Genomic DNA, 15,123 nt, shown 5'->3' on the forward strand with positions numbered 1-15,123 from the left:
CTCCATCTCTGCCTCCTCCCCTCCCCCTCTCTCCCCCCCTTCTTTCTCTCCCCCACCTCTCTCCCCCTCCCCTTTCCTCTCACCCCACTCCTCCCTCACCTGCGGCCTGCTCTTTCCCCAGGTAAGCACGCCATGCCTGACCTCATCCACAACCTGCCTCCAGCCTCGCAGGGGGACCCGGGCCGAGATCTGTCCGAAGACGCGGTGGTCTCCGTCCTGCAGACCATCAACGAGCTGCTGGTGGACAATGTGGAGGCCGCCCGCAGGCTGGTGGAGAACCAGGGGGTGGAGAGACTGGTCGGCATCAACCGGACGGGGTAAGGGTAGTCCCTGCCTCATTCTGTCTGCACTCCCAAAGGAAACCGACTCCTTCCCGTTCCCTACCACCGTCTGCACTCCCAGTGGAACCTTTGCCTTCCCATTCCTTCCACCACAAGCAGGCCCAATGGGACTCAACCCTTCCCATTCACTCCCAATGGGACCCACCCCTTCCCATTCACTCCCAATGAGACCCACTCCTTCCCATTCACTCCCAATGGGACCCACCCCTTCCCATTCACTCCCAATGGGACCCAACCCTTCCCGTTCACTCCCAATGGGACCCACCCCTTCCCATTCACTCCCAATGGGACCCACTCCTTCCCATTCACTCCCAATGGGACCCACCCCTTCCCATTCACTCCCAATGGGACCCAACCCTTCCCGTTCACTCCCAATGGGACCCACCCCTTCCCATTCACTCCCAATGAGACCCAACCCTTCCCATTCACTCCCAATGGGACTCAACCCTTCCCAATCACTCCCCAATGGGACCCACCCCTTCCCATTCACTCCCAATGGGACCCACTCCTTCCCATTCACTCCCAATGGGACCCACCCCTTCCCATTCACTCCCAATGGGACCCAACCCTTCCCGTTCACTCCCAATGGGACCCACCCCTTCCCATTCACTCCCAATGGGACCCACTCCTTCCCATTCACTCCCAATGGGACCCACCCCTTCCCATTCACTCCCAATGGGACCCAACCCTTCCCGTTCACTCCCAATGGGACCCACCCCCTTCCCATTCACTCCCAATGAGACCCAACCCTTCCCATTCACTCCCAATGGGACTCAACCCTTCCCAATCACTCCCAATGGGACCCACCCCTTCCCATTCACTCCCAATGGGACCCACCCCTTCCCATTCACTTCCCAATGGGACCCACCCCTTCCCATTCACTCCCAATGGGACCCAACCCTTCCCATTCACTCCCAATGGGACTCAACCCTTCCCATTCACTCCCAATGGGACCCACCCCTTCCCATTCACTCCCAATGGGACCCACCCCTTCCCATTCACTCCCAATGGGACCCACCCCTTCCCATTCCATCCCAATGGGACTCAACCCTTCCCATTCACTCCCAATGGGACCCAACCCTTCCCATTCACTCCCAATGGGACCCAACACTTCCGTTAACTCCCAATGGGACCCCACCCTTCCCATTCACTCCCAATGGGACCCCTTCCCATTCACTCCCAATGGGACCCACCCCTTCCCATTCACTCCCAATGGGACCCAACCCTTCCCATTCACTCCCAATGGGACCCCTTCCATTCACTCCCAATGGGACTCACCCCTTCCCATTCACTCCCAATGGGACCCAACCCTTCCCATTCACTCCCAATGGGACCCACCCCTTCCCATTCACTCCCAATGGGACCCAACCCTTCCCGTTCACTCCCAATGGGACCCACCCCTTCCCATTCACTCCCAATGAGACCCAACCCTTCCCATTCACTCCCAATGGGACTCAACCCTTCCCAATCACTCCCAATGGGACCCACCCCTTCCCATTCACTCCCAATGGGACCCACCCCTTCCCATTCACTCCCAATGGGACCCACCCCTTCCCATTCACTCCCAATGGGACCCAACCCTTCCCATTCACTCCCAATGGGACTCAACCCTTCCCATTCACTCCCAATGGGACCCACCCCTTCCCATTCACTCCCAATGGGACCCACCCCTTCCCATTCACTCCCAATGGGACCCACCCCTTCCCATTCCATCCCAATGGGACTCAACCCTTCCCATTCACTCCCAATGGGACCCAACCCTTCCCATTCACTCCCAATGGGACCCAACACTTCCCGTTAACTCCCAATGGGACCCCACCCTTTCCCATTCACTCCCAATGGGACCCCTTCCCATTCACTCCCAATGGGACCCACCCCTTCCCATTCACTCCCAATGGGACCCAACCCTTCCCATTCACTCCCAATGGGACCCCTTCCCATTCACTCCCAATGGGACCCACCCCTTCCCATTCACTCCCAATGGGACCCAACCCTTCCCATTCACTCCCAATGGGACCCCTTCCCATTCACTCCCAATGGGACCCAACCCTTCCCATTCACTCCCAATGGGACTCCTCCCTTCCCATTCACTCCCAATGGGACCCACCCCTTCCCATTCACTCCCAATGGGACTCAACACTTCCCATTAACTCCCAATGGGACCCCTCCCCTACCCATTCACTCCCATTGGGACCCACCCCTTCCCATTCACTCCCAATGGGACCCAACCCTTCCCATTCACCCCCAATGAGACCCCACCCCTTCCCATTCACTCCCAATGGGACCCATCCCTTCCCATTCACTCCCAATGAGACCCCACCCTTCCCATTCACTCCCAATGAGACCCCACCCTTCCCATTCACTCCCAGTGGGACTCCTCCCTTCCCATTCATCCCAATGGGACCCCTCCCCTTCCCATTCATCCCAATGGGACCCCACCCCTTCCCGTTCACTCCCAATGGGACCAAACCCTTCCCATTCCATCCCAATGGGACCCACCCCTTCCCATTGACTCCCAATGGGACCCACCCCTTCCCATTGACTCCCAATGGGACCCAACCCTTCCTGTTCACTCCCAATGGGACCCCTCCCCTTCCCATTCACTCCCAATGGGACTCCTCCCTTCCCATTTACTCCCAATGGGACCCAACCCTTCCCATTCACTCCCAATGGGACTCCTCCCTTCCCATTCACTCCCAATGAGACCCAACCCTTCCCGTTCACTCCCAATGAGACCCCACCCTTCCCGTTCACTCCCAATGGGACCCACCCCTTCCCATTCACTCCAATGGGACTCAACCCTTCCCATTAACTCCCAATGGGACCCAACCCTTCCCATTCACTCCCAATGGGACCCACCCCTTCCCATTCACTCCCAATGGGACCCACCCCTTCCCATTCACTCCCAATGGGACCCCTCCCCTTTCCATTCACTCCCAATGGGACCCCACCCTTCCTGTTCACTCCCAATGGGACCCCTCCCCTTCCCATTCACTCCCAATGAGACCCAACCCTTCCCGTTCACTCCCAATGGGACCCCTCCCCTTCCCATTCACTCCCAATGGGACCCCTCCCCTACCCATTCACTCCCAATGGGACCCACCACTTCCCATTCACTCCCAATGGGACCCAACCCTTCCCATTCACTCCCAATGGGACCGCCACTTCCCGATCACTCCCAATGGGACCCAACACTTCCCGTTCACTCCCAGTGGGACTCCTCCCTTCCCATTCACTCCCAATGGGACCCACCCCTTCCCATTCACTCCCAATGGGACCCAACCCTTCCCATTCACTCCCAATGGGACCGCCACTTCCCGATCACTCCCAATGGGACCCAACACTTCCCGTTCACTCCCAGTGGGACTCCTCCCTTCCCATTCATCCCAATGGGACTCCTCCCTTCCCATTCATCCCAATGGGACCCACCCCTTCCCATTCCATCCCAATGGGAGCCACCCCTTCCCATTCATTCCCAATGGGACCCACCACTTCCAATCACTCCCAATGGGACCCAACACTTCCTGTTCACTCCCAATGGGACCCAACACTTCCTGTTCACTCCCAATGGGACCCAACCCTTCCTGTTCACTCCCAATGGGACACAACCCTTCCTGTTCACTCCCAATGGGGCCCACCCCTTCCCATTCACTCCCAATGGGACCCAACCCTTCCCATTCACTCCCAATGGGACCCACCACTTCCCATTCACTCCCAGTGGGACTCCTCCCTTCCCATTCATCCAATGGGACCCCTCCCCTTCCCATTCACTCCCAATCGGACCCAACCCTTCCCATTCACCCCCAGTGGGACTCCTCCCTTCCCATTCATCCCAATGGGATCCCACCCCTTCCCGTTCACTCCCAATGGGACTCCTCCCTTCCCATTTACTCCCAATGGGACCCAACCCTTCCCATTCACCCCCAATGGGACTCCTCCCTTCCCATTCATCACAATGGGACCCCTCCCCTTCCTGTTCACTCCAAATGGGACCCCTCCCCTTCCCATTCACTCCCAATGGGACTCCTCCCTTCCCATTCATCCCAATGGGACTCCTCCCTTCCCATTCACTCCCAATGGGACCCAACCCTTCCCATTCTCCCCCAATGGGACTCCTCCCTTCCCATGCATCCCAATGGGACCCCTCCCCTTCCCGTTCACTCCCAATGGGACCCAACCCTTCCCATTCATCCCAATGGGACCCTCCCCTACCCATTCACTCCCAATGGGACCCCTCCCCTTCCCATTCACTCCCAATGGGACCCCTCCCCATCCTATTCACTCCCAATGGGACCCCAGCCCTCACCATTCACTCCCAATTGGACCCCACCCCTTCCCATTCATCCCAATGGGACTCAACCCTTCCCATTCACTCCCAATGGGACTCCTCCCTTCCCATTCACTCCCAATGGGACCCATTCACCCCCAATGGGACCCAACCCTTCCCATTCACTCCCAATGGGACCCCTCCCCTTCCCATTCATCCCAATGGGACCCCACCCCTTCCCGTTCACTCCCAATTGGATCCACCCCTTCCCAATCCATCCCAATGGGACTCACCCCTTCCCATTCACTCCCAATGGGACCCACCACTTCCCAATCACTCCCAATGGGACCCAACACTTCCCGTTCACTCCCAATGGGACCCACCCCTTCCCATTCACTCCCAATGGGACTCAACCCTTCCCATTCCCTCCCAATGGGACCCAACCCTTCCCATTCACTCCCAATGGGACTCAACCCTTCCTGTTCACTCCCAATGGGACCCAACTCTTCCCATTCACTCCCAATGGGACCCACCCCTTCCCATTCACTCCCAATGGGACCCAACCCTTCCCGTTCACTCCCAATGGGACCCAACCTTTCCCATTCACTCCCAATGGGACTCCTCCCTTCCCATTCATCCCAATGGGACCCAACCCTTCCCGTTCGCTCCCAATGGGACTCAACCCTTCCTGTTCACTCCCAATGGGACCCAACTCTTCCCATTCACTCCCAATGGGACCCACCACTTCCCGATCACTCCCAATGGGGCCCTCCCCTACCCATTCACTCCCATTGGGTCCCACGCCTTCCCATTCACTCCCAATGGGACCCACCACTTCCCATTCACTCCCAATGGGACTCCTCCCTTCCCATTCACTCCCAATGGGACCCAACCCTTCCCATTCACCCCCAATGGGACTCCTCCCTTCCCATTCACTCCCAATGGGACCCACCCCTTCCCATTCATCCCAATGGTACCCATTCAATCCCAATGGGCCCCAACCCCTTCCCATTCACTCCCAATGGGACCTCTCCCCTTCCCATTCACTCCCAATGGGACCCTTCCCCTTCCCATTCACTCCCAATGGGACCCCTCCCCCTCCCATTCACTCCCAATGGGACCTCTCCCCTTCCCATTCAATCCCAATGGGACCCCTCCCCTTCCCATTCACTCCCAATGGGACCCAACCCTTCCCATTCACTCCCAATGGGACCCACCACTTCCCGATCACTCCCAATGGGACCCCTCCCCATCCTATTCACTCCCAATGGGAGCCCACCCCTCCCCATGCACTCCCAACGGGACCCCACCTCTTCCCATTCATCCCAATGGGACTCCTCCCTTCCCATTCATCCCAATGGGACCCCTCCCCTTCCCGTTCACTCCCAATGAGACCCAACCCTTCCCATTCCATCCCAATGGGACCCACCCCTTCCCATTGACTCCCAATGGGACCCACCACTTCCCAATCACTCCCAATGGGACCCAACACTTCCTGTTCACTCCCAATGGGACCCAACCCTTCCTGTTCACTCCCAATGGGACACAACCCTTCCTGTTCACTCCCAATGGAACCCCTCCCCTTCCCATTCACTCCCAATGGGACTCCTCCCTTCCCATTCACTCCCAATGGGACCCACCCCTTCCCATTCATCCCAATGGTACACATTCAATCCCAATGGGCCCCAACCCCTTCCCATTCACTCCCAATGGGACCTCTCCCCTTCCCATTCACTCCCAATGGGACCCTTCCCCTTCCCATTCACTCCCAATGGGACCCCTCCCCTTCCCATTCACTCCCAATGGGACCCCTCCCCTTCCCATTCACTCCCAATGGGACCCAACCCTTCCCATTCACTCCCAATGGGACCCCTCCCCTTCCCATTCACTCCCAATGGGACCCCTCCCCTTCCCATTCACTCCCAATGGGACCCCTCCCCATCCTATTCACTCCCAATGGGACCCCAGCCCTCCCCATTCACTCCCAATGGGACCCAACCCTTCCCATTCACTCCCAATGGGACCCACCACTTCCCGATCACTCCCAATGGGACCCCTCCCCATCCTATTCACTCCCAATGGGAGCCCACCCCTCCCCATGCACTCCCAATGGGACCCCACCTCTTCCCATTCATCCCAATGGGACTCCTCCCTTCCCATTCATCCCAATGGGACTCCTCCCTTCCCATTCATCCCAATGGGACTCCTCCCTTCCCATTCATCCCAATGGGACCCCTCCCCTTCCCGTTCACTCCCAATGGGACCCAACCCTTCCCATTCCATCCCAATGGGACCCACCCCTTCCCATTGACTCCCAATGGGACCACCACTTCCCAATCACTCCCAATGGGACCCAACACTTCCTGTTCACTCCCAATGAGACCCCACCCCTTCCCATTCACTCCCAATGGGACCCAACCCTTCCCATTCACTCCCAATGGGACCCACCCCTTCAAATTCACTCCCAATGAGACTCCACCCCTTCCTGTTCACTCCCAATGAGACCCCACCCCTTCCCATTCACTCCCAATGGGACCCAACCCTTCCCATTCACCCCCAATGGAACTCCTCCCTTCCCATTCATCCCAATGGGACACCTCCCCTTCCCATTCACTCCCAATCGGACCCAACCCTTCCCATTCCATCCCAATGGGACACACCCCTTCCCATTCACTCCAAATGGGACCCACCCCTTCCCATTCACTCTCAATGGGACCCACCACTTCCCGATCACTCCCGATGGGACCCCTCCCCATCCCATTCACTCTCAATGGGACCCCACCCCTTCCCATTCACTCCCAATGGGACTCCACCCTTCCCGTTCACTCCCAATGGGACCCACCCCTTCCCATTCACCCCCAATGGGACTCAACCCTTCCCATTCACTCCCAATGGGACCCCACCCCTTCCCATTCTCCCCCAATGGGACCCCTCCCCTTCCCATTCACTCCCAATGGGACTCCTCCCTTCCCATTCATCCCAATGGGACTCAACCCTTCCCATTCACTCCCAATGGGACCCAACCCTTCCCATTCACCCCCAATGGGACTCCTCCCTTCCCATTCATTCTAATGGGACCCCTCCCCTTCCCATTCCGTCCCAATGGGACCCACCACTTCCCATTCACTCCCATTGTCCGCACTCCCAAAGTGCTTCCATCCCATTCCGTACACTCCCGACCACTCCGTACATCCCCTCCCACTCTCCTGACCCGGCTGTGGGATCTTCCTGCCCCAGGACTCGGTCGGAGCGGGAGGTGAAGGCGGCCAGTGCCGTTCTGCAGACCCTCTGGAGCCACCGGGAGCTTCGGAAACCGCTGGAGAAGGACGGCTGGAAGAAGGCGGACTTCCAGGTGAGGGGGGGGGTGTGGTTGGTGCAGAGACGCCTTGCTCCCGTTCGGGGGGATGCTTGACCGGTCAGGGGTCCTCGAGAGGGACGGGAGGAGTTACCGAGCAAGTGAGGTGCACGTCACTGTGAGAGGAGATCGAGCGCAAGGGTTGGGGGGCTGAGACTTTTGTGGGGAGTTCAGCTTCATATTCATCATGCGTTCAGTCGAGATGGGGCCGTTGACAGAGAAGTGTTGAGGGGCTGAGAACGTTCCAATCTGGATGGTGTACTGTGAGATACGGAGGGTGAGGGAGAAGGGAACGTTCGAGGCTGGACGGTTTACGGACTGTGAGACGCGGAGGGTGAGGGAGACGGGAACGTTCGAGGCTGGACGGTGTACGGACTGTGAGATACGGAGGGTGAGGGAGACGGGAACGTTCGAGTCTGCACGGTGTACGGACTGTGAGATACGGAGGGTGAGGGAGACGGGAACGTTCGAGTCTGGACGGTGTACGGACTGTGAGATACGGAGGGTGAGGGAGACAGGAACGTTCGAGTCTGGACGGTGTACGGACTGTGAGACGCGGAGGGTGAGGGAGAAGGGAACGTTCGAGTCTGCACGGTGTACGGACTGTGAGATACGGAGGGTGAGGGAGACGGGAACGTTCGAGTCTGGACGGTGTACGGACTGTGAGACGCGGAGGGTGAGGGAGAAGGGAATGTTCGAGGCTGGACGGTGTACGGACTGTGAGATACGGAGGGTGAGGGAGACAGGAACGTTCGAGTCTGCACGGTGTACGGACTGTGAGATACGGAGGGTGAGGGAGAAGGGAACGTTCGAGGATGGACGGTTTACGGACTGTGAGATACGGAGGGTGAGGGAGAAGGGAACGTTCGAGTCTGGACGGTGTACGGACTGTGAGACGCGGAGGGTGAGGGAGAAGGGAACGTTCGAGTCTGGACGGTGTACGGACTGTGAGATACGGAGGGTGAGGGAGACGGGAACGTTCGAGTCTGGACGGTGTATGGACTGTGAGATACGGAGGGTGAGGGAGACGGGAACGTTCGAGGCTGGACGGGGTACGGACTGTGAGATTCGGAGGGTGAGGGAGACGGGAACGTTCGAGTCTGGACGGGGTACGGACTGTGAGATTCGGAGGGTGAGGGAGACGGGAACGTTCGAGTCTGGACGGTGTACGGACTGTGAGATACGGAGGGTGATGGAGACGAGAACGTTCGAGTCTGGACGGTGTACGGACTGTGAGATACGGAGGGTGAGGGAGACGGGAACGTTCGAGGATGGACGGTTTACGGACTGTGAGACGCGGAGGGTGAGGGAGACGAGAACGTTCGAGTCTGGACGGTGTACGGACTGTGAGATACGGAGGGTGAGGGAGAAGAGAACGTTCGAGGATGGACGGTTTACGGACTGTGAGATACGGAGGGTGAGGGAGACGGGAACGTTCGAGTCTGGACGGGGTACGGACTGTGAGATACGGACGGTGATGGAGACGGGAACGTTCGAGTCTGGACGGTGTACGGACTGTGAGACGCGGAGGGTGAGGGAGACGGGAACGTTCAAGGATGGACGGTGTACGGACTGTGAGATACGGAGGGTGAGGGAGACAGGAACGTTCGAGTCTGGACGGTGTACGGACTGTGAGATGCGGAGGGTGAGGGAGACGGGAACGTTCGAGTCTGGACGGTGTACGGACTGTGAGATACGGACGGTGAGGGAGACGGGAACGTTCGAGTCTGGACGGTGTACGGACTGAAATATTCGGAGGGTGAGGGAGACAGGAACGTTCGTGGTTGGACGGTTTACGAACTGTGAGACGCGGAGGGTGAGGGAGACGGGAACTTTCGATTCTGGACGGTGTACGGACTGTGAGATACGGAGGGTGAGGGAGACGGGAACGTTCGAGTCTGGACGGTGTACGGACTGTGAGACGCGGAGGGTGAGGGAGACGGGAACTTTCGATTCTGGACGGTGTACGGACTGTGAGATACGGAGGGTGAGGGAGACGGGAACATTCGAGGCTGGAGGTGTACGGACTGTGAGAAACGGAGGGTGAGGGAGACGGGAACGTTCGATTCTGGACGGTGTACGGACTGTGAGATACGGAGGGTGAGGGAGAAGGGAACGTTCGAGTCTGGACAGTGTACGGACTGTGAGATACGGAGGGTGAGGGAGACGGGAACGTTCGAGTCTGCACGGTGTACGGACTGTGAGATACGGAGGGTGAGGGAGACGGGAACGTTCGAGTCTGGACGGTGTACGGACTGTGAGACGCGGAGGGTGAGGGAGACGGGAACGTTCAAGGATGGACGGTGTACGGACTGTGAGATACGGAGGGTGAGGGAGACGGGAACGTTCGAGTCTGGACGGTGTACGGACTGTGAGATACGGAGGGTGAGGGAGACGGGAACGTTCAAGGATGGACGGTGTACGGACTGTGAGATACGGAGGGTGAGGGAGACGGGAACGTTCGAGGCTGGACGGTGTACGGACTGTGAGATATGGAGGGTGAGGGAGACGGGAACGTTCGAGTCTGGACGGGGTACGGACTGTGAGATTCGGAGGGTGAGGGAGACGGGAACGTTCGAGTCTGGACGGTGTACGGACTGTGAGACGCGGAGGGTGAGGGAGACGGGAACGTTCGAGTCTGGACGGTGTACGGACTGTGAGATACGGACGGTGAGGGAGACGGGAACATTCGAGTCTGGACGGGGTACGGACTGTGAGACGCGGAGGGTGAGGGAGACGGGAACATTCGAGTCTGCACGGTGTACGGACTGTGAGATACGGAGGGTGAGGGAGACGGCAACGTTCGAGTCTGGACGGTGTACGGACTGTGAGACGCGGAGGGTGAGGGAGACGGGAACGTTCGAGTCTGGACGGTGTACGGACTGTGAGATACGGACGGTGAGGGAGACGGCAACGTTCGAGTCTGGACGGTGTACGGACTGTGAGAAACGGAGGGTGAGGGAGACGGGAACGTTCGATTCTGGACTGTGTACGGACTGTGAGATACGGAGGGTGAGGGAGACGGGAACATTCGCGGTTGGATGGTGTATGGACTGGGAGATTCAGTGGGATTTGGGAGACGGGAACATTCGCTGTTGGACGGTGTATGGACTGGGAGATTCAGTGGGATTTGGGAGACGGGAACATTCGCTGTTGGACGGTGTATGGAGGGTGAGATTCGGAGTGTGAGGGAGACGGGTACATTCGCGGTTGGACGGTGTATGGAGGGTGAGATTCGGAGTGCCTGGGGAGAAGTCGGCGATGAACTGTTGAGGAATTGAGATTACTCGAGGTTGTGCGATGCCCCGACTTGAATGAGTAACGAACCTCGGGGACCGGGGGCAAGATCAGCCCCGAGGGGTGGCGGACGGTGGGGGGGGTGTGGGTGGGGACAGGAAGCTGCCTTGCAGTCCTGTCTCCAAGGAACAGTGACGGTCGGTGAGGCGAGCGTTTGCGTTTTACTCCGGAGAGGGGCGGGTGTTCCTCCCGCCTGGCAGTGGGAGCTGGAGAATTGTCATTCTCCCGTCCGCAGGGCTGTGGGAGGGGGCGGTTTGCGTCTGGGGCGGGCTGGGGCGGGGGAGAGGGTGTTGTGGGACGGGAGAGCGGTTGGGACATCTCTAACCCTCCCTCCTCCTCGCAGCCTGTGGTAACGTCCCGGGCGCCTACCGAAAGTGCCTTCGATGACAGCACGCTGCCTCTCATCACCAAATCGCAGGGCGGAGGTGAGTCCGCGGGGTGGGGGGAGACGGGAGTCGGAAAGGGGGGGGGTCTGATGCGGTGAATTTGGGAGTGGGGGAACAAGGGGGAAGGTGAGGACGGGGAGTGACTGGGGAGTTGGCCAGCGAGGGGTGGGGGCGGGACGAGGGGATGTTGAGGGTGGGGAAGGGAGGGGAAGAGGAGAGAAGGATACGGTAGGAGGGGGGAGGATAGGTGACAGGAGGGGTGGTGAGAGAGACGAGACAGGGAGAGGGTGATGTGGGGAGAGGGAGGGGGGGAGAGAGACGGGTGGCGAGAGTCTGGGATTGGCGCATGGTGAATAATCTAACCCTCGACACTTCCATCCTCCCCCCTCCCCACAGGTGACAAACGAGAGATGATTCCACTGGACAACTTGGGACCAGGTATGTGTGTGTCCCTCTACCCCATCCCATCCCCTGATCGTCCTCTCTTCCTCCCCCCTCATTCCCTCTTCTGCACCTCGCTCTCTCTCCTCTGCTTCTGCTGATTGATTGTCTTTCCCACTGACCCCCTCTTTTCACCCACTACCTCCCTCTTTTCACCCGCTGCCCCCTTCGTCCTCTGACCCCCCACCCCCTTTGTCTGTCTCTCTCTCCCTACTTGTGTCTCTGTCTCTTTCTCTGTGTGTCTCTCTCTGTATTTCTTGCTCTCTCTGTCTCTCTTTCTCTTTGTATCTCTCTCTCTCTCTCTCTGTCTCTCTATCTCTCTTTCTGTATCTCTTTCTCTCTCTCCGTCTCTCTGTTTCTCTCTCTCTCTGTATCTCTCTCTCTCCGTATATCTCTCTCTCTCTCTCTCCGTATCTCTCTCTCTCTCTCTCTCGTTCTCTCTCTCTCTCTCTCTCTCTCTCTGTCTGTCTCTCTGTCTCTGTCTCTCCGTATCTCTCTCTCTCTCGTTCTCTCTCTCTCTGTCTGTCTCTCCCTCTCTCTCTGTGTGTCTCTCTCTCTCTCTCTCTCTCTCTGTCTCTCTCTCACTCTCTCTGCATCTCTCTCTCCCCATATCTCTCTCTCTCTCTCTCTCCCCCCGTATCTCTCTCTCTCTCTCTCTCTCTCTCTCTCTCGTCCCGCTCTGCGACTCACCAAGTTGTTCTCTCCATCTCTCTCCCCCGGCGACTGCGTGGTTTGCCCAGACTCGTACTCAACGATCGACCGCAGGGACCAGGACCAACTGCGGGACGGCCTGTTGGACATGTCGGACCAGGAGCCTCTCGTGAGTGCTGCAGGGCTGCTGAGGCACAGGAGGGAGTGGGGTGGGTTGGGGGGATCAGGTTCTCTCTGACCTGTCTCCCGTCCGTGCTCGATCCCGGTCTCTATCCACCCTCGGTGACTAAATGCTCCGTCCCTGACGAACCGGGAGCAGAGTTAACGCGGGGATGGGTGTCTCTGTCGGTCAGGATTAATCCCCACTGACCAGATGAACACTCTCTTCCCACCCGGAATTCTGATTAACTGACCCGGGCCTGGAAATTCCCGGCCACTGTCTCTCCCACCTTTCCTCCCTCTGCCCTCTCTCTTCTCCCTCTCACCTCTCCATTTGTCTGTCTCTCTGCCTGTGCGTGCGCACACACACACACACACACACACTCTCTCTCTCTCTCTCTCTATCTCTCTCTCTTTCACTCCCCCCTCTCTCTCTCGCTCTCTCTCTCTCTCTCTCTCTCTTTCTCTCTTTCTCTCTCTCTGTCTCTCACTCTTTTTCTCTCTCTTTCTCTTTTTCAGTCCCTCTGTCTCTCTCTCTCTTTCTTTCTTTCTCTCTCTCTCTTTCACTCCTTCTTTCTCTCTGTCTGTCTCTCTCTGCCTCGCTGTCTCTGTGTCTCTCTGTCCCTTCTGCCACTCTCTCTCTCTCTCTGCCTCGCTGTCTCTCCATCCCTTCTGTCTCTCTCTCTCTGTCTGTTTCTCTCTCTCTCTGTCTCTCTCTCTCTCTCTCTCTCTCTCTCTCTCTCTGTCTCTCTGTCTCTCTGTCTCTCTGTCTCTCTGTCTCTCTGTCTCTCTGTCTCTCTCTCTCTCTCTCTCTCTCTCTCTCTGCCTCACTGTCTCTCCATCCCTTCTGCCTCTCTCTCGCTCTCTCTGTGTCTCTCTCTCCCCCTCTCTCTCTCTCTCTCTCTCTCTGTGCCTCGCCCTCTGCCTCTCTCTCACACTCTCCCGCTCTCCCAACTCACCAGATTCCCCCACCCCTGCCCCCGGCTTTGCCCGCCTGGTGAAACGACCCCCGCCTCCTGACTTCTGCTCTCCTGCCATCCACAGAAAGAGTAAGCGCCTCGTCGGCGAGTCTGGACCAGACGTGAGAAGACGCCGCGCGTGGGGCCGCGTCCCGGTGTGATCCTCTGGCGGCCCCTGCCCACCGCAACTTAACCGTTTCATATGTACAAATACCGGAATATATATATATGGAGAGAGAGGGGGCGTGGGGGGCAGAGAGAGGGTGGGAGGGCTGCAGTGTGAGTACCCTACCCACTCCTCGTCGCCATCTCCCCTCGCTGTTCAGCGTGACCCCTGACCACCGGTCGCTCCCCTCCCTCCCCAACCGAATCCCGTCTCCACTCCCCGCTCCCCGCGCTTCATCCCTCCCCCTGTGTCTCCTCTCCCCACCCCACCCACCGTCCCTCCTCGCTGGTGGGCGGGGGGGGTGGACGAGCGAGCTGGGTTGGGGAAGGGAGGGGGGAGTTTCGGGGGGGGTTTTTTTCGATCTTTAGCGGGGAACGCTCCGGCCGAGGGGTGGGGTAGGGGAAGGCGTTGCTGTGGGGGGGGGTGAGATTAGGGGGTGGGGGGTGACGGCCAGAGTGGGATAGCCCCCCCTTCTCCCTCTCCCCCCTCGTAGCCAAAGGTGCCTCTTGTCTACTCCTCCCCAGCTCCTGCTGAAACCCTCTTCCCCCTCCCTCCAGGATCGCTTATTCCCCCCCCCCACCCAGGCTTATTAAAATTCCTTTACTTTTGTATGAGAAGAAATCAGTCAATTCAATTAAAAACCTCTGTGATTTTTTTTTAATAAAGAAAGAATATAATAAAGGCTTTATTCTGCAGTTTGTTCTGAGGTGTGAGTCTTGACTTTTTTTTTCCCCCCTTCTCTCTCCCTTTTCAGTTGGCGCAGTTCCCGTGGGGAGGGGAGCGATCTGGGGGTCTGATCGGGGGCGGGCGGGTCTGATTTAAACTCGGTCTCACCCCGCGTGCGGTCCGTTCGCCTCGATCTCTGTACCTGTTCCCTCGGCGCGCTGTTGTCGTGCCGGGATCTGTGTGGACGGTTAGAAAGACCGCGAGACACGAACCGAGCTATCATATCTGCCACCCCCCGCCCCACCGTAAACAAAAAATGCTTGTCCCAACAGGGCAACGTCTCCAGCTCAGATCCCACCGGCGAGCACATCTTCCCTCCCCTCCACTCTCTGCTTTCCGCTCCCGACACGACTCCCTTCTCCGCTCCACCCTTCC

General features: G+C 58.4%; 1 protein-coding gene across 1 annotated transcript; it reads left to right on the forward strand.

Annotated features, from left to right (window-relative positions):
- Positions 1–125: 125 nt before the first annotated feature.
- Positions 126–14,728, forward strand: LOC140192576 (catenin delta-1-like). Its single transcript, XM_072250141.1, has 6 exons — positions 126–317; positions 7,846–7,960; positions 11,604–11,685; positions 12,043–12,084; positions 12,828–12,907; positions 13,942–14,728. The coding sequence occupies exons 1-6, from the start codon at positions 133–135 to the stop codon at positions 13,948–13,950; spliced, it is 513 nt and encodes a 170-aa protein (XP_072106242.1). The 5' UTR covers positions 126–132; the 3' UTR covers positions 13,951–14,728.
- Positions 14,729–15,123: the final 395 nt, after the last annotated feature.

This window comes from Mobula birostris, unplaced genomic scaffold (assembly GCF_030028105.1).
Source record: "Mobula birostris isolate sMobBir1 unplaced genomic scaffold, sMobBir1.hap1 scaffold_1698, whole genome shotgun sequence".
NCBI classification, from domain to species: Eukaryota; Metazoa; Chordata; class Chondrichthyes; order Myliobatiformes; family Myliobatidae; genus Mobula; species Mobula birostris.

Coding starts and splice junctions, on each gene's coding strand:
- LOC140192576 (XM_072250141.1), top strand. CDS start 133: ATGCCTGACCTCATCCACAACCTGCCTCCAGCCTCGCAGGGGGACCCG. Junction 318..7,845: donor GTCGGCATCAACCGGACGGG/GTAAGGGTAGTC, acceptor TTCCTGCCCCAG/GACTCGGTCGGAGCGGGAGG. Junction 7,961..11,603: donor GGAAGAAGGCGGACTTCCAG/GTGAGGGGGGGG, acceptor TCCTCCTCGCAG/CCTGTGGTAACGTCCCGGGC.